Source organism: Epargyreus clarus, unplaced genomic scaffold (genome assembly GCF_041222505.1).
Source record: "Epargyreus clarus isolate Ecla_fem2 unplaced genomic scaffold, WU_Ecla_fem_2.2 ptg000024l, whole genome shotgun sequence".
NCBI classification, from domain to species: domain Eukaryota; kingdom Metazoa; phylum Arthropoda; class Insecta; order Lepidoptera; family Hesperiidae; genus Epargyreus; species Epargyreus clarus.
In genome coordinates this window covers 8,085,603-8,107,466 of record NW_027332231.1, presented here as the reverse complement: position 1 = coordinate 8,107,466, position 21,864 = coordinate 8,085,603, and the positions used below count along the sequence as shown (strand labels likewise).

Below are 21,864 nucleotides of genomic sequence, written 5' to 3'. Positions count from 1 at the left end.
GCAATGAGTATCTTCACTATATCGACCAGCCACTTCTGATTAGTAGTTCCAGTGTGACTTTTGAAGATATTATCTCTGAATTTTGAGGAATTTTCTACATTTCATGACTCTTACAAAGTTTCGGATTCAATTTCCACTGAGACAACGACAGAAACCTAAGGTTAGCTGAAACAGCAGTTTTGGTTAGTCACTAAAATGGTTTAAATTTCTCAAAGTCTGTTATTAACTCTTTACTTGACACAACCGACATTTTCATTTTGCGCAAAACATGTTTGTCATTCTCGACATTTGCCACATTCTAAAATACAACAGCTTTACCTTTGTTCGTAGTACTTAGCGCAGTTGTGGTCTGTAAAGTATTTATGCTATTTTCTTTACTACTACCATTATTCTCTACTAGTTGACCCCCACGGTTTCTATTGCATTGATAAACAATGTCACGTAACGTGATATTATCACTTACTGTTTAACCATCATCAATTAACGACCATTTTGTATGAGATTATTTGCTTAGGAGAGATCAGGTATGTTCTCCGCTTCCGATATCTATTTTTTATAAACTACAGCTAAAGACTTTCCTCGAAACATATTGTCTAACTATGAAATTCAAAAGAACTGCTAAAAAAATCATTTTTCAAAAATTGATTCTACCAAAGATAGTGATCAGTTTAATGAATTTCATGAAACAAAAAAAAATTAATGAAACAGTCTCTGCAGCTTTACAATATAAGTATAGATTTTCAATTAACCCGTTATTAAAATTTGTTTAGCCACTCAGACATGCAGACAAGTAATCAATCTAAAATTCAAAGTTTTTCATTTTGTTTGTTAAAATAAATGCTTGGGTTTAAATACGCAGATGGATAAGTCCTTATATCAATCTTATTTATTTACGTCCTTGAAGCAAATATTGTTAGTAAACATAGTACGTAAGTGCTCTTATACGAGATAAAGGAACGTTAAATTACTGTGTGATGTATGTGTTCCAATATCAATCTTGATTTCATTTGCTGCTGAGTGACGGAAAGATTAATGACTTCTTACTATCTCGCTCTTATGAAATGTTGCTTAGTAATAAACTTTTCTCTAGACATCACTATTAATTCTGCATTATGCTCCGAATAAAGATTACATATGTATTATATAGCAAATATACCAGAGGTGTAGCTGTAGACTTTTGTAACAGTAGTCTTTTTAGTTATGAGCAGGTATCGAGTAGTCGCAGAAGAGGCGGGTAGTTGCTAAAAGTAGGTAAATGCTATAAATTGCGGGAGCTTCAAAAGAGAAGCATAAAAGAAGAGAAGTCGGAGTTGCAGTGCATTATAACAATTTTGGTGTTAAAAAGCAATTATTTCTGTACATTTTCAGTACCCTTACCCACTACCTGCACACTTATTTCTATTTTATGGCAGGCTTGTATTGCTGATATGTTCTTTTTAGGAAAATATATTAGTATTTCGTTTTCTTATTCCATTTACTTTTTAGCTTTATCGCTTTTCTGCACCGTAGGCATTTGACATTTTCTTTTTGCGTTAAAATCCGAACGAATTAACCTATTTGCTGTGGAATTTGAAACAGATTTTTGCAAAAGTCAAATAGTTTAACTCGCGAAACGGAATTGAAAATCAATTTTTCAGCAGTTCAACTTCTGTCTGCTTGCCGAAGACAGTTCAATAAGAGACAATTTCAATGCAGAATAAATTTACATTTCGTATTTACACCGACTTTCCTGATTAGTTCCCAGTTTCTACATTTTACTAAACGAGATACGACTGGGAGCAGAAACATCCATCATAAATGTCTCTTTGAGTGACATTAAAACTTAGGCAAGCCTATCTCAATCTATTTAAGGCTTTACTTTATGAAGTAAATTATATTAAAGTGTATTTTCTCGTATCTCATATTTTTTAGAGGAGCTTTTGTTTATTCTAAAACTGACGGCTAAAAATAATATTTTATCTTGTCACTTAAAATGAAAAGTTAGTGTATATAGCTAGCTAAGTAGCTAATGTATTTTGTTAATAATACTATTTAATAATAATATTTCTTTATAATATAGGAGTAGCAGACGAGCATGCAGTCCATCTGATGGTTAGTGCCCACGGCCGCTCATGGACATCTGTAATCAACCCCAGATAGGATTAGATATTCCTACCCGAAGTCGGCCACAGATGCGCCGCTACCCCTGAAGACTAAGCTGGAACGTCTCGGAAAAGTATGTCTCCCGTACCACACCCTTCAAACCTGAAGACAGCAGCGCTTAACACTGCTGTTTTGAGGGAGAAATATGTGTAGATTATTTCTTAGATTAGATTCAAACCACTGGACTCACTGCCTTTTTAGTGATTTGCAGCTCATAACTATCCAGGCGATTGAAGATACCAATTTGTTAGAATAAAGCCACCACAACCTGCCTGAAGGTACAGCCACGCTTATAATCCCTATTCCTACACTGAATAATTGGTTCGCTCAAACGTAACAAATCTGAGTATGTTAATGCAATGTAGTGTGATGAACACACTATATACTGAATTTGCCTAATAACAGCAGTATTAGGCGCTGCTGTGTTCCGTTTTGAAGGGTGTGGTAAGGGAGACAGACTTTTCCGAGGCGTTCCAGCTTAGTCCTCAGGGGTAGTAGCGCATCTGTGGCTGACCTCAGGTAGGAATATCTAATCCTATCTGGGGTTGATTATAGATGTCCATGGGCGGCAGTAGCCACTTACCATCAGGTGGACTGCATGCTCGTCTGCTACTTCTATAATATAAAAAAAAAAAAAATGATATAGTTGGGACACGTATTATTGCAGTATCGATTTAATCGGTGGTCAGGAAGTGTTGGTTTTGAAGCATGTCTATATGATTAAAATGCAGTTAATAGAATCTACTAGTAGCTTACATTCGTAGTGTCTTTGAAATATATGTATTTGGCATTGTAGCCTGATAGAAATTCTATCTGTACCCTTACCATGAGTTTTCAAAACATCCCACAATTTTATGTTACGTTTACTTAATCCATTATTCTGTTCCGTTTGCTTCAGTACACTGAATAAACGTAAGAATAAGCAAGTGCTCAAGTCTTTTTGTCTGCCTTACATGTTCGCAAGAAAGAGAGACAAAGCATAAACCATTTTGTAAATTTAGACATTTTTAGACGTTACTGACTCTATAGTTCTGATACAATCAGCTAGGGGCGCTGATTGGAATTTGTATGGGCAAATATGTAAACAAATACTAAAACAGTCTTATTTGTCAAAAAAAATTTAACAAAAAAATACAACCGACTTCTATGTCACTACAAAGTAAAAAATAATTGAAATAAATGTTGGTTTAGTACATCTTTCTGAAGTCGGCGCTCAATATATTTCGTTGGATAACGATGTAAACAGCATGTCTAATATGTCTAACCTAACCTAACTAAATAGTCAATGATGAACTGGCTTTGTAATATCAATAGAACCTACACCAAATATCTTCAAATACAACTCAATTATTCCTATCGGTTGAGGAGTTACATATTTTAACTCCAAGCCACATTATCAGACCCTTAAATAGTCAATGATAAACGGGTTTTGCAATTTCATTAGAACCTACACCAAATATCTTCAAACAAAACTCAGTTATACCCATCGGTTGAGGAGTTACATATTTTGTCTCCAGAACCCACTCTGATCCTCGTCATATTTAAATGGGACCAACTTGTAGCAATTGTCCACACACGAAATTAAAGGCATTAAAATAGGTTCATAAACGGCGAAGTTATGGCTATTATATTTACATGGGTGGAGGAGTTCCTCTCATTTTCTCCAGAACCCATCTATGGATCCTAACCATATTTAAATGGGACCAACTTCCAGCTCGTCTCTATACAATAAAAAAAGAATTATTAAAATCGGTCCACTAACGGCGGAGTAATTCGTGTACATACATAGAAAAAAAAACAAAGATACCGGCCGAATTGATAACCACCTCCTTTTTGAAGTCGGTTAAAAACGTAAAAACTCATGGTAAGGGAACTGAAGTCGATTGTAGATGCGTTACCGACTGATGACTGAGATATTTAGCTCACATTTAAATCAGCTGACGTCCAACTTTTCCACCGAAACATAAGAACAGTTTCACGCTAGAAATAGCTATTGCGGTGGTCTTCCTTCTCTGTCAATTTCTATTAGTTCTTCCACCTTTAAAGAAATAATTAAGAAAACCTGAGACTCATGAGTGTATCAGTTTTAAACATCGTTAATCATTTGCACTGCACGAATTCCTCTAAATTTAACTTTAACAATCCTTCACATATTTGCTGAATGCAATCCAACAGCCTGAGGTAAGGCACATACAACTATCGCTACATTGAATAATCGGTTCGCTCAACGATAAATCCCAGCATGGTATGCTTTGTCACTGTAAGAGGATACTGTGCTAAGTCCGATATGTCTCGGGGCAGGACAACTGGTATTGATTTAATAACGGAATGGTGACGTACATGTATCTTCACAGTATCGGTTTCAAAACATGACTACAGAATATGGATATGGACAATAACTTATATATATAGGTGGATTTCCTGCGCAAAGGGAAATAAATATGTAGAAAATTGTAGGTGTTATGGTGATTTTGGGTAGGACGCTTGGTGCTCTTGTTTTGTATGTGTTTGTTTTTATAAAACTTTGAAGTAGTAAACGAAAATGCACTCTTCCGCATGGTAATGTGGTCATGGTCACTATCCTCTATAAACGTTTGTAATCAACTCCATAATGTTCAAAGTTTCCACCCGAAGCTTATCATGGATGACGCTTCAAATGTAAGTCCCTCCCCCCTTCACCACACTTTTCAAACCTGAAGACTGCTGTTTTAAGGTTGAAACTTGTCCCGTGATATGCAAGATAACAATCAAAATTAGGTACATAGACTTGTCGAAAAGATTTGATTTGAAATCAAGTGAAAGCGATATACAAAGTAATAAGAAGTAAGAAAGCGTAGGTAAGTAAAGCAAACTTGTGAATCAATTAGTTTTAATTAAAAAATTCTTTGCTCGGATATACTCGTAGTAGGAAAAACAAAAACATCAAATAATATAAATCCCATTCTTATCTGCAGTAGGTTATTTTATAACATATTGTGTTCAGAAATTTCATTGAATGGAATTCTATTCAGATACTGAGATATGCAAAAGCTTCGCAAAAGAATTGGATCGCATATATTCATGCTGCAATTTCATATGGCTTGACATGGAGGTGAAATACTTATATAGCGAATAAATCGATATCCATCGTTATATGAGTCGAATCTTTTTTATGTTATAAGTATATGTAGGAACGAAGCATTAAGTCTTTCTGATGGTATTTCGCAACTAACTTTGACACGCGTGGACATCATTAATCAATCTAAGATAAGATTATAGACATGAGGTCATCCGTAGATGCATTCCTACCTCTGGGGGACTAAGTTGGACCGCTTATAACGTTATGAGGCAGATATACATACGTGTAGCGGTGGTGCCTTAGAAGTCAAACCATGAAGTGTTCTACTACCTTTATTGACTTTGTGAGCCGAAGGTTTTCTGCATCCGTACAACATCATTACAATTGTGTCTGTAATTTCAGAAAACAGTTTGTATTTTCTTAGATCAAAAACTTTTGCAAGATATGAGATTTTGTTTCTGCATTTTTTGTCTATTTCTCTTTAACCTCAAAACAGATTTTATACTCAAAGATACATTATGCCTATCTTTTATACTTTTCTTTTTTGTACTACAAATATCTGATACCGTTGCATAAAAATCTTATATAGCTGCGTGAATTTGAAGAACCCTAAACCGAATTCGACGTAACTGGAGTCGCACGGGAAAATCTATTGTTAATATTTTTCCATAATCTCCGGGTTCCCCTAAATCCTTACGCAAAGAATCCTTCGGTATTCGATTCGCACAACAAAACTATTTTAACTTGGTTATTATTTGTTATCGCAGCTCAAATACAATTCATCACGGGATTTCTATTTCGCTTGAACAAAACGGGAATATAAAGGGATGATCCCTTACAAAGTTGCCGGTTTTATATTTCTCTTTATACTTTGGGCCTTGATGGAGCTTTGTTTGCGGGCGTTAGATTAAGAAATTCTCCGCGGGATGTTTCGCTTTCAAAACTATACAAGGTGATATGTATGTATCTATGTAAATACATATAACTCAAAGGTGACTGACAGACGTAGTGATCTATCAACGCACAGCCCAAACCACTAGACGGATCAGGCTGAAATTTGGCATGCAGGTAGATGTTATGACGTAGGCATCCGCTAAGAAAGGATTTTGATCAATTCTACCCCCAAGGGGATAAAATAGGGGATGAAAATATTACTTCGTAACGCGAGCGAAGCCGCGGGAAAAAGCTCGTTTGTACATATATTTTCGGTCATTTGGAATTTAATAATGATTAGTACTAATGATTACTAATCATTATTAAATTGGATAGTAAGTGAATACTAGCGCCGATGGAAATCGGCGCTAGTATTCACTTACTGTCAGATGACTACGAGTACATGCTCGTTGTCATCACAATTTCTCCAATTTAATAAATCTAAATCTTTTTGGTTTGGTAAGGGCTCTGTTCTTGTTTGAAGGGTGTGGTAAGGGAGACAAACTTTTCCGACGGGTACCAACTTAGTCTTCAGGGGTAGCGGCGCATCTGTGGCCGACCTTAGCTAGGAATATCTAATCCAATCTGGGGTTGATTACAGATGTCCATGGGCGGCAGTTGCCACTTACCATGACGTGGACTGCATGCTGGTCTGCTACTCCTATATATCTGCATTTAACTCAGCATAAAACGTTGAATTCAATAAAATTATCGTTACAAAGAACCAAAAGGCCCTTTTAGCAAGCTATTGAAACTTATCTTTATATTAATGCTGAATGTTTTATAGTTATGGAAAATATCGGGGTCGCGATTGGGAGGGTAGTTCGAATATTTGAAGAGGACTAGTTGAGATATTTCTGTGGCGCCTACTATTTGCGAAGGGTTGTGTTTGTATGCAAATATTGAGCATATTTCTATTTTCCTGAACATGTATAAGGTGAAATTGTGCGACTATGGAAAAAGATGCTGATTTATTGTTGAGATGATCGTGATAAAAAACAATTTATTTGATATTAAAGTGTATGTAAGAAAATATACTAAAGTTTTTAATTTATGAATTGTACGTTGATAAGTTAGTCTATAAGTTAGTAGTAAAATCCGAGTAACAGACCTTGTTACTCGGATTTTTAAAGTTATTTATGTATTTAATTATAACTTGCTTAAGTCGCCAAGGAAATAAATGGCGAAGGAAAAATCATTAGGACATCTACATACTACTAGTTCCTATTTCTGCCTAATAGCAGCAGTGTTAAGCGCTGCTATGTTCTAGTTTGAGAAGTGTGGTAAGGGAGACATATTTTCTCCTCGTCCTCCGGTAGAAAACTAATTTTAATTGGAGTTGATTACTGATGTCCATGGGCGGCAGTAGCCACTTGAAATCGGGTGGACTACATCCTCGTCTGCTACTCTGATGTCATAAAAAAATGTTCATTTAAAAATTGTCAAGGGCGTGAAACCTATGAATCTGGACTCTTTCTACGTGGGAATCACCAGTGTGGTTGACAATAATATGAAAATAGTTACCAGTAAAAAAATAATAAGTTCGATAAAATAATACAGCATAAACATTTTATTAAAAAGGGATAAATATAGCTAATAAAGTAAAATATTAAATATTGTTCTTCAATATAACTTCCTTTTGAGATTCAAAGTTAGGTATTAAAACGAGAGAGGGAAGTATCGACTTTGTTTCAAATTTATTAACAAAATTAATCCTTTCCTTAGTTGTTTTATAGGGTTGTTTCATTATTTTCAGGGGTTTTGTAATATTACTGATAAACTTTATTGATATTAAAGTCGCCGACGAAGATTGATTAGTCGGGTTGTTTGTTGAGCAATCTGGAGTATTTAATTTATAACATTGTATTGATTTTTTGTATAGAACTCTTCTTTTGTGTTATTTCTAATTATGTTTCTATTATCTTCTTCGACAATATTAATGTCCGAATTGGTGTGATATACATCATCTATCTTCATAAAATCTCTAGAGTACATCAATGTTAAGTAGATATAAGTAGGTTTCACACACTCTTCAGAATTCTCGAATATGTAGATTTTAAGTCTTTTTCACTGTATCAAGAAGTGAAGTAATACATTTTCAAACGAAGGCCTTAGACGCGTTAATATTCTTTTACTTAATTTGGTACATCTATTTTATTTTTCTCTGTTTGAAGATACCTATAATGGCTGACATGCATAAAGCGTCATAATCTTCTTCGTCAAAATCGACGATGTCGTCAAAAATTTGCGTCGTGCAACGCGTCGCATATTCCGCCGTTTGCTAGAAAATTGGTTAGCGGTATGCTTTGCCGCAACGCTCAATGCGCCGCACCGGTTTTATGTACGTCGGCCCTTACTCCGCCTATCATACTACACGTTCCAAATCAAAACATATCTTATTACTGCCGTATGTCGTAAATAAGATGATGCATCAAATCTATTGTACCCGAAATAACACTATTTCCATTTTTACACTCAATTCGTAGAACAACGTTCTTGATAAGCAAAGTGCTTTGATAAGGCTCAAATATATCAGTATCTATACTATCGTATCTATAATCCAGCACCATCCCGTTCTCTTATAGAATTGATTGGTGTCGCTGGAATGCAATTTGTTAAAAGCGTGGCAGCACTTCATCAGCTCTCCGTCAGCCGCACTTGGCGATTGTTTGTCTTGTCTCTCGAGTCAAATCCTTAGAGCCAGATTTTTAACATAAAATTTTTGCCATGGCTTATAAATAACAGTGCATCCTACTTTGATATTTATGATGTGTTTATGACATTTCAGTGTTCAGAGAGGCTACACTGAATCTCGTCCCAGATAACTAATTTAAATAAATTATAGCCTTCTTCAACAAATGTCTTATCAAATTCAGATTTTTTGGTAATTCAAAGACAGGCAGATGGATAGAAACAAAGTTCAATAGACTGGCATAACCATTATAGTTTGTACCTGACATAGAAAACTTTATATTTTTTAATATACTTGAAGATGACAGGAATTTAGGGTTGTCAATAAAAATGTTTACAGAAACATGCTTTTGAAAAATGCCATATATTTTTGCACTACAAGAGTTATGAGTCAAGTTATTTTGAAAATAATGTCGTCACTTTAATATACTATTTATGAAGAATCAAATATTTTTGCTAGATCCGTGCAGATAAATAGATTACGTTCCTGAGGCAGATATAATTGTCTATGTGTCATTGGCATTACATTTATGATCGTGTCTGTCCATGGACGATGATCAGTCACGACCAATAAATGTTGCAAACCGGCTTGCTACTTCAATCTTATAAAATAAAAATAAACGCGTATCTCCTGAGTTCTGATTGGCGTTGACGGTGGAATGCAATTAGTTAAAGCGGCGGTACTTCATCAGCTCTCCGCCAGCCGGCTCGCACTTTACTGTCTGTCGCAAGTCTCGCTGCGGCACCTATATCAGACTGTTCCGGAGTGAAGTTACTATGTATACTTCGTGTGGTTCAATTTTTGATGTGTTTTTTTTGTTAGTGAGATTAGTGGTTAGGTTTTCAGGACTCGTGTCCTATTTGACGTTGAAATGGATTATAAAATGTAGGTAGCAAAGATAATGCATTTTACTGGATAGTAAGTTGTGAAAATCTAAAATAACATAGGATTTAAATACAACCTGAATGCTTTGAATCTAAAATAGAAGAAGTGTGAACAGAATTATAGTTATATACCTACATTTAATACTTCGTCATATAGAAAATATCGTATATCGAAAACTACATCTATATTAGGCGATCAAAAATGAATTTCGATTTACATATCAAGTTAGGAAATAGCTATATCTTTTAATGATCTCTTACTTCACTTCTATTCTCTTCTATTCTCTGGATACGAGTTGTGGTAGGATATTCCATTATATTCATATTAACGTGAACGTCGAACAATTCTTGTGACCTGCATTTCAATTGTTTACCATCTCGCACCTCGCTTAGTCCTGAGTACGCTGCGACGTTGGGGTTATATAAACTCTGTCGGGATAGTTGTCCACTTCAGTTTTTTTTTATCTTGGAAGTCTTATATTGTAATTCTATTTTCTGTTTTATATTGTCTGTTTTTGTCATATATATATTTAATTTGTAAATTATTGAATTATAAGAAGCGTAGAAAAAAGTCGGTAGTCTATGTTTGTACGGGTAAAAGGCGTCTAAAAAACATTATAACTTTAAAATGTTAATTAGAACGCTAATGCTTTTTAATTTGCAGTCAAAGATTTAATATCGTCAAAGATTTAATATTAAACATCAAACGAATAACTAAAAATCATAATTTTGGTTTTCGTACCTGTTTGGTACCTGGAACCAGAAACCCTTACTCTTATGGTGTCTGCTGCAACAACAATCTTTTCATTTATTTTATTCCTCATTTTATATTATTACTTATGTTTTGAGTATATTGTTTTCGTATGTATTCGATAAATAAATAACGAACTACTAATTGTTAAGTATATCATATTATCTGTGTTTTGGATATTGTGATCATTTAAGAAACAAAAACAATAAAGTTTTAGTTACTAAAAAGGAGCATCAGACTAAAACAAGGCTTTCCGCGCTAAAACTTGTCTACACAACGGAAAGAAATGGGGCGTGAAAATAGTGGGCTCTTTTTAACGTTGTGGCTGATTGCTCATCCGAACGCTGATACCGTATCCCTGGGGAAAGTGAATTGGATTTGGTACATTTCTCCTTTCTCACTGTTCCGAAAATTTCGTAAAACAATTTTTATGATATTGAAGTAACCACGAAGTAATGGAAGACGATCGAGCAGCCCAGTTGATTGTAAGTGGTAAATGCAACCCATTAACACCTTTTAACTATGAACCCATAACTATTTCGTTAAATATGGGTCCCCACTTAGAATGAAAGAGGTTCTGGTCGTATTCCAGCGTTCCGGCTTACCGTGAAGATCTTTTGGGATGTTCGAGAAAAAATATGTGAGTTATTTTAGAAAAACCGCCAGATAAAAGTCACCATAAAGTTATCTAGTAAATATTGCAAGTTTTGAAGATAAACTAGCTTAAAACTGCTGAAGTAACTTATAGTGATGTCGCAGACAGGTTCGAGTTAGAACAGTGTTTATAGGTTAAAGTCTTTATTATAACTCTTCTAATTCTAAGATTAACCTAACTTATATTACTAAATTCAAAAATAGGTGTCTCAATAAATAATTTCTTTTTAAACTGTCTTTAGACTTTTCTGTCCGAACATATTTAATATTTTTAAGCTCTACTTAGAATTAGGTAACTTTTTTTTATAAAAGCATTATTACAACTTTGGCTTTAGTCCAACAAACCGGTCAAAAAATATTTCATAACTTTTCCAAATGATCGAAACGTCGATAGTTTTTACTGTTATTGGGTATATATCTCCTTAGGGACGCTTAAGTGCTTAGGCCCTTGTTAAATGTCCCTTCGGGCGTGGTCTCAAGTACAAATAACGCTTTAGACGTCAAGTTATGACATTAATCATGAAATTTTGGCATCCTACACGTTAAGCAGGTAGGGAACATTCCCTCGGGAGACCTTCCCGTCCAAATACTGTCTAACTCTGAATGGAAGTTTGCGTTGAATTTCCAGTCGCGAATTTTTGATGTATAAATAAACCAGGATGTTTAGCGAAATGTTTGTTATTTTCCGTTTCTATTTTGTTTACATTTTGGGATCAATATTGTTTTAGTTGAGTTGCGTGAATTGTGCCTATGTACGAGTGCCAAACATAAATATTTATACATTATTTACTTCTGCTTTTCTCTTTATATAAAATTGAAGTAATAAACGAGCCACCCAATGGAAAGTGGTTACTGCCGCCTTTTGACATTTGACCCTTAGTGTGAGTTTTTACGTTGTGACAGAAATGGCTGTTTTTGTTTTTGTTTACGTATTTCCCATATATTTCCAATCAGTTCTGATAGAATCCGCTAGGGGCGCTAATTGGAAATGTATGGGCAAATACGTAAACAAATAACACAAACAGTCATTTTTGTAAAAACATAGAAACTCATACTAAGGGTACAGTGTTAAAACTTGATATAGAATATGTTCTACCTGAAGCCGATTTTAGACGTTTTGCCACTCCAGAGTACTAACCTTGCCTTACAGTCAGCCGGTGTTGTCGATAGTTTATCGGCTATGCTATAAACGAACCCAAAACTCTAGTGTAACGCTTGTTCATACCATAAAGAATATTTACGTGAGTACGACACGTATAGATATGCAAACGAGCACCATTTAGGCATACCAGTTTTGATATTCGTGAAAGACTGGCGGAGCGCGCATATCTTTATTTCCCGGCGGAGTCTGCGACCGTAAACTTTCGAAACTCCGTCGAATGGAAAAACTTTATTTATATCTGAGTTGGGGAGGGTTTGTGAATACTAAATCAGATTGACATGTTAAGGGGGGTCTAGACGTGTAATGTGTAATGTGTGTGATGTAATGCGATTATGGTGATATGTGTGTATGGTGTAAGTAAACGCGTACATACTTGGTTGTCGTTTTATATTTCGAAATCTATTCTAAGTATATCTACGCTGGAACGAACGTTACATGTAATATGTGTAGTGTCACATGTTTGATGTATTGTCGTTTTCATTTTAAAAGATTTTCAGCAGTATTGCCTCACTATGTTTACTTTATTGACGCAAGCAAGTGTTAACAATGTTGTGGTTCAATTGTTAAAGCACTAATAAGTGGCGTACTAACTTGGCTCTTAGTCTTAAGTAGAACACTAAAAAAACTTAGTAATTTTACCATTACAAAGAATGCAAGATCATTTGCTATTTCAAATTGATAAATTAAGCATTTTGTTATAAAAACGAAACCGATTACTTGAAAATAAGGAACTGAAAAGGGTAACCAGTGCTTATACTTTATAGGATGCTGCATGTGGGGTCAAATATAGTTTTGATGTTTTTTTCTATAATTGTTGTCACCGCTTAATGTAGGGCTAAATAACATGACACATTCTCATATGGTCGAAAAACCTTACCCTCTACCTGACGTAGATTAAAACACACGTCTCAATGTGCCTTAAGAGGCGTGTCTGCAACATAACTCATGTCCGTTGGGCGACCGTCGGTTAACCTTTATCGAAGTTTGCATAGCAGGTGCGAAATTTTACCAATTGTCAAGTTAGTAGGGAAATTGTGGACGTGGAAGTTTAACACAATTGATTTTAAAAGGAAGCTTGAATACCTATAGTCGCTGAACGGGTTCAAATGATAATTCGAGAATTATATGATTGAGCTTAGCCGTAATTTAAGATTTTGATTAATGATTGCTGTGGTAACAAGTGTGACTTTTTTTTTATAAGTAGTTCGAAGGTGGTAGAACCCTTTGTGGTTCAACTCCGGCGGCACCACCGCCACACCTATTTCTACCTATAACAGCAGTGTTAGGCTACTGTGTTAGGCATTTACACTGTTCCACCAAAACGCAAGATCTGCCTTCCTAATAGGCGTGGCGGTAGGTTCCAAAGGTAGAAGGAGTTTGGTTTGATCCCTGGTCAACCGCCAGGGATCAAACCAAACTCCTTCTACCTTTGGAAATCCTCAGTTGAAAGCAACCTAACCCATTTTTATGAATATTTCTGTGGCCGTAACCAGATTAATTATATTGTCACTGGCGTCTGTTGGCTTGTAATACATTAACGTTGATGAGTTGTGTCGTAAAAATACCTAATGTCCATTTATCGTCGCTTTTAGTGTAGTAAACATAATGTATTAACAGATTTTAGTATTAGTATTATTCGTGCTAATGTATTGTTATATGGTTTATTAGCTTCGGTCTTCGTAAAATAAAAGCATTTGGTCGTTACTGATTACGTTATTAGAATTAGGTAGCATAGTGGATATTATTATATCTACAGCAGTTACATATATTTTGAAATAATTTGGTATTTTATGGTATTGTATGGTATGGTTTTGGTATTCATCTACCTATTATTGTTTCATTGGGCACAGGTCTTCTCTCATAGTGACAGGGGCTTAGCCCGTAATCCATTTTGCTGGGCAAGTGCGAATTGGTAGACTTCACAGACCCTTGAGAACTTTTAGCCGTTTGTGTAAGTTACAAAAATTAATATCAAAGAAATTGTATTTCTATGGTGCAATATCGCAAAATGTGGCCTTGTTAGCATTTAACTCAAAACATTCTAGATACTAAACGTATCAGCTACAACCTATCAAAAGGAAAGCACGGCCTTTCAGCCTGCCGAGGGTTTTTCTAAAGAATGGAGATATCCAATAATAATTATACCTCTTTTAGAAATCCAACGATTATGTGCCTTTAGGAAGTTGTAATACTTATCGTAATTGAGATATATCAGCAGTGATAGTCTAGTGGTTAAGAATCTCGTCCTCTTGATCGAAAGGTCCGAAGTTCAAATTTCAGGCACACACATCTGATTTTTCAAAGTTATGAGCGTATTACAAATTAATTATCCCTTGTTTCAACGGTGAAGGAAAACATCGTGAGGAACCCTGCATGCCTGAGTAAGTAAGTAAAGAAAAAGTTTTTGAGGGTATGCGAAGTTTACCTACACGCACTTGGTCAGCGCGGTGGACTATGGCCTAATATTTCTCATACAGAGAGGAGACCCGTGCCTAGCTTTGGCACAATAATGGTGATGATGAAAGAACTTCAAAACTTACTTCATACTGAGTGGTGCCGTGTAGCGAGCAGCTGAGCGTGGCACCAGTGTCGTTGGTGAACTCCACGTGATGGGGCGGCTCTTGCAGCGTGGGAGGTCGTCGGGGCTCCGGTGATGCTCTCACTGCTGTGAAAGATGTGGGTTAGTTAGTTGAGTGATTTTGAGCTGGATCTGACTAAAACGTGGTAGAAGATGATTAATACCACATCTAGACATGACTTTAGCTAACTATATATATATATATATATAGTTGTAATATATATAATATAAATGTAATATATATATATATATATATATATTACATTTTCCATGCAAAGGTTTTGTGATTTTTTCATAAAAGCGAGAAACACATTGCAACATTTTCGATGCAGTAACTACACGCTACCACCGATTTCTGCCGTATAACAGCATTGTAATCGCTGTTGTGTTCTGCTTTATACTGATTGGAGGCGGTTCAATTTAGTCCTGTGCCGTATTGCTGTATCTGTGGCCAACCTCAGGAATTTAATCTTTTCGGGAGTTACAGATGTCCTTGTACGGTGGTAGGTACCATCTACCGTTAAATCGTAATATTTGTTGATTCTAGCAGACCTTTAAGAGATAATATGGATTAGAAATAAATTAAGCGTTTTGGCTAGGGACTAGGCAAAATAATTAAATTAGCTTATCTAATGAAATAACCAAATATTAACTATTCAAACACATTAATATTGTAATAGATGTGTTTACATCGAGTTTAGTTCGGTATTCCTCTAGCGCGTTAATAGCTCCTTAAACAGAAATATATTTACTCTGTGGCTCCTTTAGTTATACAGAGCTCAGGCGGTTTTCGTTTCTTGCCACTTCGATGTTTATTGAGGTACGTTTATAGGGTAGGTAGGGTACGTTTATAGGCTTTTGAAGGTTACAAAACTCTTTGACTCGACTCATGACAGCAGTGTTACTTGTGCTTTGTTCTGATTTCCAAAGTTCCCACCTATTCCCGAGACGTTACAACTTGGACCTCAGTTTGGACTCATAATCTTATATATAAAATTCTCGTGTCACAATGTTAGTTACCGTACTCCTCCGAAACGGCATTACCGATTTTCACCAAATTTTATATGCATATTCAGTAGGTCTGAGAATCGGCTACTATCTGTTTTTCATACCTCTAAGTGATAAGGGTTTTTCACCCTTAACATTTTTTTAATTGTAATAATATGGCAACACAACGTTTGCCGGGTCAGCTAGTATCCTATCTAAAATTGATTACTTTGATTGATTGCCATCTTTTTCTATATCTACGTTGGGCTGCATGGTAAGCCAAAAATGAAATAATAGACATAAAACATTACCTTCCGCAATTGAGTAAAAAACATAAATTTTGTATTCCAAAGGGAAAAAAATGTTTAGGACGACGAATGTATTTTTAGGATAAAAAGGTAATGTGCGATAATGATATTTCTTTTAAAACTCCCATGATAGTAAAGCGGCCCATAATGATATCGTTTGAACAGTAAACGTAAATCGACGAGAGGTTATCTGAATTTCAGGTCCCCAGTGAGGGATTAAGAAACGGAGAAACGCCGTGGGTCGGGAGGGTATAATTTTCGAATATGCAATTTTGTTGTTGAAATCTTGAATAATCTTCACACTATCAGATATTTGGGTATTGTTTGTTGATTATCGACACAAAATATTGAGCATAGCTTCCAAAATATATATTGAATATATGCGTGCATATATTTAAATCGCTAGGTACGATTTTGTAGCTATTCTATAAGCCTTTTCTTTGCATCTTACGTCTTTGCGTTTTATGTGTTGGTAGACATTAGCGTAATAGTGAATGGTATATATATATATATATATATATATATATATATATATATATATATATATACATATATATATATATATATTATAATATAAGAGTAGCAGACGAGCATGCAGTCCACCTGATGGTAAGTGGCTACTGCCGTTCATGGACATCTGTAATAAACCCCAGATAGGATTAGATATTCCTACCTGAGGTCGGCCACAGATGCGCCGCTACCCCTGAGGACTACGCTGGAATGCCTCGGAAAAGTCTTTCTCCCTTACCACACCCTTCAAACCGGAACACAGCAGCACCTAACACTGCTGTTATTAGGTAGAAATAGGTGTGGCGGTGGTGCCGCCGGAGTCGAACCACAAAGGGTTCTACCACCTTCAAATATAGCATAAATATAGCTTTGCGGTTTATGTAGATCAAATCCGATCTACTATTGTAACCGATCTACAACGGTTGCATTTTTTAACATCGAGTCGGTTATTGCATCATAATACCTACTGTGAATGGACACGGTTACTACTATTACAATCTTATAGTCCGCGTACAACTGCTAGTCCGCTCTGAATATAGAAATGAATTGCGTCGCCTTAGCAAATTGTATAACTACACCTGCTCGCAACAAATTCAGAGCGGACTAGTAGTTTGGTGCGGACTATACAACGATAAAATCTATGTAAAGTCGCTTGCGATCTTGCATATTGCGGCACATACAAGAGTAAAAGCAAAATTGTGATATTTCTCCTCGATCCAATAGTGAACTATGACACAAGTCTATGTAATATTTTAACAAAGGATTGAATGGGTGACCACTAGTGTATTGGCAGGCAATCTGTACCTCTAAATCTTTTCAAAGGCAGTTTAAGAGCATTCATGTAACATAGTTTGTCGTTTGGCGAAGGAAAGAGGTGTTACCGCCATAAATATTATCAAATGCTTATAATAGCCATTAAAATCCAGAGCGTATTTTTTCAATTTATCTGTTCCATAAATAAGAATGCATATATTACCTAAATATTATAGGAGTTTACTTTATTTATCAGAAATACATTTATCCGTGGAATCGTGAAAATAACTATTCTTGAAGGTGGTAAATCCTTTGTGGTTCGACTCCGGCGGCATCACCGCCACACGTATTTCTGCTTCATAATGTTTTGGTTTGAAGGGTGTGTTCAGGTAGACATACTTTTTCGGGCCGTTCCAGCTTAGTCCTCAGGGGTATCGGCGCTTCTGTGGCGGACCTCAGGTAGGAATATCTTATCCTATTTGGGGTTGATTATAGATGTCCATGGGCGGTAGTAGCCACTTACCATCAGGTGGACTGCATGCTCGTCTACTACTCCTATATTATAAAAAAAACTGGAAAATATAATAAAACACTTATAATGTTATTCCCACAATTTTGACGAATCCAACGACACTTCATATGTTAAAATCCGTCATGCATTTTGGGCTGTAGATAGTGCCAAAGAATGAGATATACATAATACATACAATTGAGAAAAATAGGCAATCAGTCAGTCAGTCAAAATAATCAAAGTTACGCGCCTGGGAAATTAATCATTAACATCAGCGCGAAACATAGAAAATCGTATCAATAAAAAATCTATAACTATTTAATTCATGTTACATTATATAACGTCTATGCACCACCAAGAAAGTTTCTCACTACGGCAAATATTTTATCTAGATTACGCAGTCGACTGCAGTGGTATATCTACCTGTGTCTGTAGTCAATTGGAAGCCACAAGCCGCAGCTTTCGATTTCCGTTTAATTTCAGTACAACCGCGGCCGTGTCTGTTTATAACTGTAGTGTATTATGTAGTGTATAGTGTATTCATTCATCACTTGTATAGGTCATTGACGTCGTCTCGAATGCATCCGTCCGCTGTAATTGTGGTTACAGATGCATGTATTCTGCGATTTCATCATAGATTAGTAAAGATTACTCACTCCTAACAAGAAAATGTAAGTTTTGACAATTGAAATTGTCACTGTCATCTATTTTCGGGTTTGAAAATTTTAAAAAATGTAGTTTTTAGATCATTGACGAATGAAACGACATTTCTCCGCATTTATGCTTCGATTTCGTGTTTTTGCACCACTTATCTGCGCATGTTCCAAGTAAATTACACATTGTTCCAAGTAAATTACACCATGGCAGCCGGAGACGTAATGGGAAAACAGTCAGCCATTTTACGTATGTGTCTGCCATTTGTGGCTTCCTTCAATTACAAGGCGGTGAGATATCTATTGTAATCTATGTTTATAATGTATAGTTCATTCATCACTTGTATAGGTCATTGACGTCGTCTCGAATGCTTCCGTCCGCTTCGTAATTGTGGTTACAGATGCGTGTGGTGCAATTTCAATGCCAAAGTATATTTATTTATTTATTTATTTATTAATTTATGCACACAAAAATACAACATAAAAGAGAGCTATATCTAAAATTTAGTGCAAAGGCACTGCTTATTTCTAAAGAAATTTCTTCCAGCAGACCTGAGATTGGAAATTTGTTAACACCTGGTAAGCGTGCACTTTTAACATAATATATAACGTGAATAATATTATAATATATGAACATAAATATATATATCTATATAAAGTAATAAAATACACATAAAATATACATATACATTTAATACTTCGATACATAATATTTTCATACTCATACGGTTAAGGAAAGGTAGTGATGTTTTACTCTTTTCTTGAAGATATTATTATTTATTTATGTGTGAGTGTACATTATACGTAAGGGATATTAAAATGGTATAGTCCGTGTAAACTGTTGTTCGCTCTGAATATAGACATGAATCGCGTCGCCATAGCAAATTGTATGACTACACCTGCTCGGAACAACTCCAGAGCGGACTAGCAGTTTGGCGATGACCTTTTAATACTATTGGAGTAGCAAACGAGCATGTAGTACCTAACAGTAAGTGGTCACTGCCACCCAAAGACATCAGTAACCAATTCCAAATAGAACCAGGGTTCTAGCTGAAGCCGAATGTGATTTGAGGATGTCAGATCACGTTTAAAATAGACATCGTAGTCATGTATTACATAAAAATATTGAAGTTGTATTTCATCGAAATTTTGTTGGGTAATTAATAAATAACTCAACAAAGATTGAAACATATTTCCTAAGTGAATATATATAGCCGACTGCAGTAAGTATTGTTATTAAAATCTCAACTCCGATTCGAATGCATAATATGATGTTCATATTTCGTATTGTCCCTATTTTATAAATTTAAAAATAAACTTATCTTCATTGACACCCGTTTAATGATCTCGGCTTTGTTAACAAGAGTTTCACATGCGGTCATCACTAAGCTATGAGCGCTGACTAAGTTAACCGAACTTAGCATAATTGGGGACAAGCTCAATATGCACGCTTGGGCACATTCATGAGAGCTGTGAGCTGCGGTTGATAACTATCATATTCAAATCCATGAATACTGCATTTGTATATTAAACAAGGAACTCGTGTGTTTATGTATATGTGTTACATGTCTATGTGTTACATTATGATTAGTTTTCGTTATATATAATTGTATATAGGTACGTGTTATATATAATTGTATACTTTAATATACGTAGGTGACGTAAATTATTTTGGCAATTGGTTTTTGTGCGAAGCGGAACAAAATAAATTTATATTAAAAATGATATTAAAAAAAAGCGTGTAACAAGCGACATTTTTCCAAAATTCTAGGAAAAACTTTCATCTCATACATTTGATGCTTCCATGATATGTGTGTGTGAACGGTTCATATTTTTGTGATTTTGAAGTTAATATTTATCGATTAAGTTAAAAGTTAAGCTTAGAAATACTTATTATTATTAGAAATACAATACCCAAGCACCTTTCCATAATATTTTTAGGTTTATTAATTTGTATAAGTATCTTTAAAACTATCATTCGCTTATAAAATCAAAAGAATTATCTGGAAAATGGCAAACAGTTTCATGAAAAGATATAAACACTAACTGGAAACCACTTCGCTACCCGAAATACTTATTATGATACCCTAGCACCTTTCCACAACACTTTACTTTTATTAATTTGTATTTCTTTAAAATTGTTCGCTTTTAAAGTCAAAAGAATTACCTGGAAAATGGCAAACGATTTTATGAAAAGACGAGCTTTTGCCCGCGGCTTCGCTCGCGTTACGAAGTAATATTTTCATCCCCTATTTTATCCCCTTGGGGGTAGAATTGATCAAAATCCTTTCTTAGCGGATACCTACGTCATAACATCTACCTGCATGCCAAATTTCAGCCCGATCCGTCCTGTGGTTTGGGCTGTGCGTTGATAGATCACTATGTCAGTCAGTCACCTTTGAGTTATATATATTTATATGTAAACTCTAAGCGCAAACCACTTCGCTATCCGAAATACTTATTATGATCCCTCAGCACCTTTCCACACCACTTTAATTATATTATTTTGTATATCTTTAAACTTTTCGCTTTTAAAATCAAAAGAATTACATAGAAAATCGCAAACGTTTTCATGAAAAGATGTAAACACTAAGCTGAAACCAATTCGCTGTCCGAAATACTTATTATGATCCCCTAGTACCTTTCCATAAAATTATTAACTTTGTTAATTTGTATATCTTTAAAATGTTCGCTCATAAAATCAAAAGAATCACCTGGAAAATGGCAAACGTTTTCATGAAAAGATGGAATCACTAGCCGGCAACCACTTCGCTACGTAATTAATAAATCAGTCCACTTTTACAGGACAATGTAGAGGAGCTGACAGCTGTTTATTAAACATAAACAAACTGAAGTGCAACTGACAATAAGAACCTTCCGTTGTTACTTGATTGTTATTGTCAGAGTAAACTTCATTAAACTTAAAGCAGTGGAAAACTATGGCATTTGTTCTTTTTTTGTTTTATTAGGAAAACATACAGTGTTAAAAAACTTAGTATCTTATAATATAATTACATACTACACCATTTAATAGTTACAAAAGTTAGAAAGAAAGAAAAGGAATACAGTCTTAAATACATTTATGCACTAATCATAGATACGAGTAGGTTTAAGGGTTCGTACACAAAACTGCGATGCGACGTCGCATCGCAAAAATCTGCGAGCTCCCTCGACGCATCGCAAGAACTTGCGAATTGATTCGCATCGCACAGTGGTTGTTGTTGTTGGTCACCCTGAGAGACGCTACGCCGCACGATATCGCATCGCAGCAATTCGCATCGCAATTTT

General features: G+C 35.4%; 1 protein-coding gene across 1 annotated transcript in view; it reads right to left on the bottom strand.

The window, feature by feature from the left end:
• The window catches only part of Dscam4 (Down syndrome cell adhesion molecule 4), a 273,148-nt gene that overhangs the window by 63,337 nt on the left and 187,947 nt on the right, over positions 1-21,864 (bottom strand). The window contains exon 3 of the mRNA XM_073086430.1: positions 14,817-14,941. Within this exon, the coding sequence (XP_072942531.1) occupies positions 14,817-14,941 (125 nt within the window). The remainder of the gene's footprint in view (positions 1-14,816; positions 14,942-21,864) is intronic.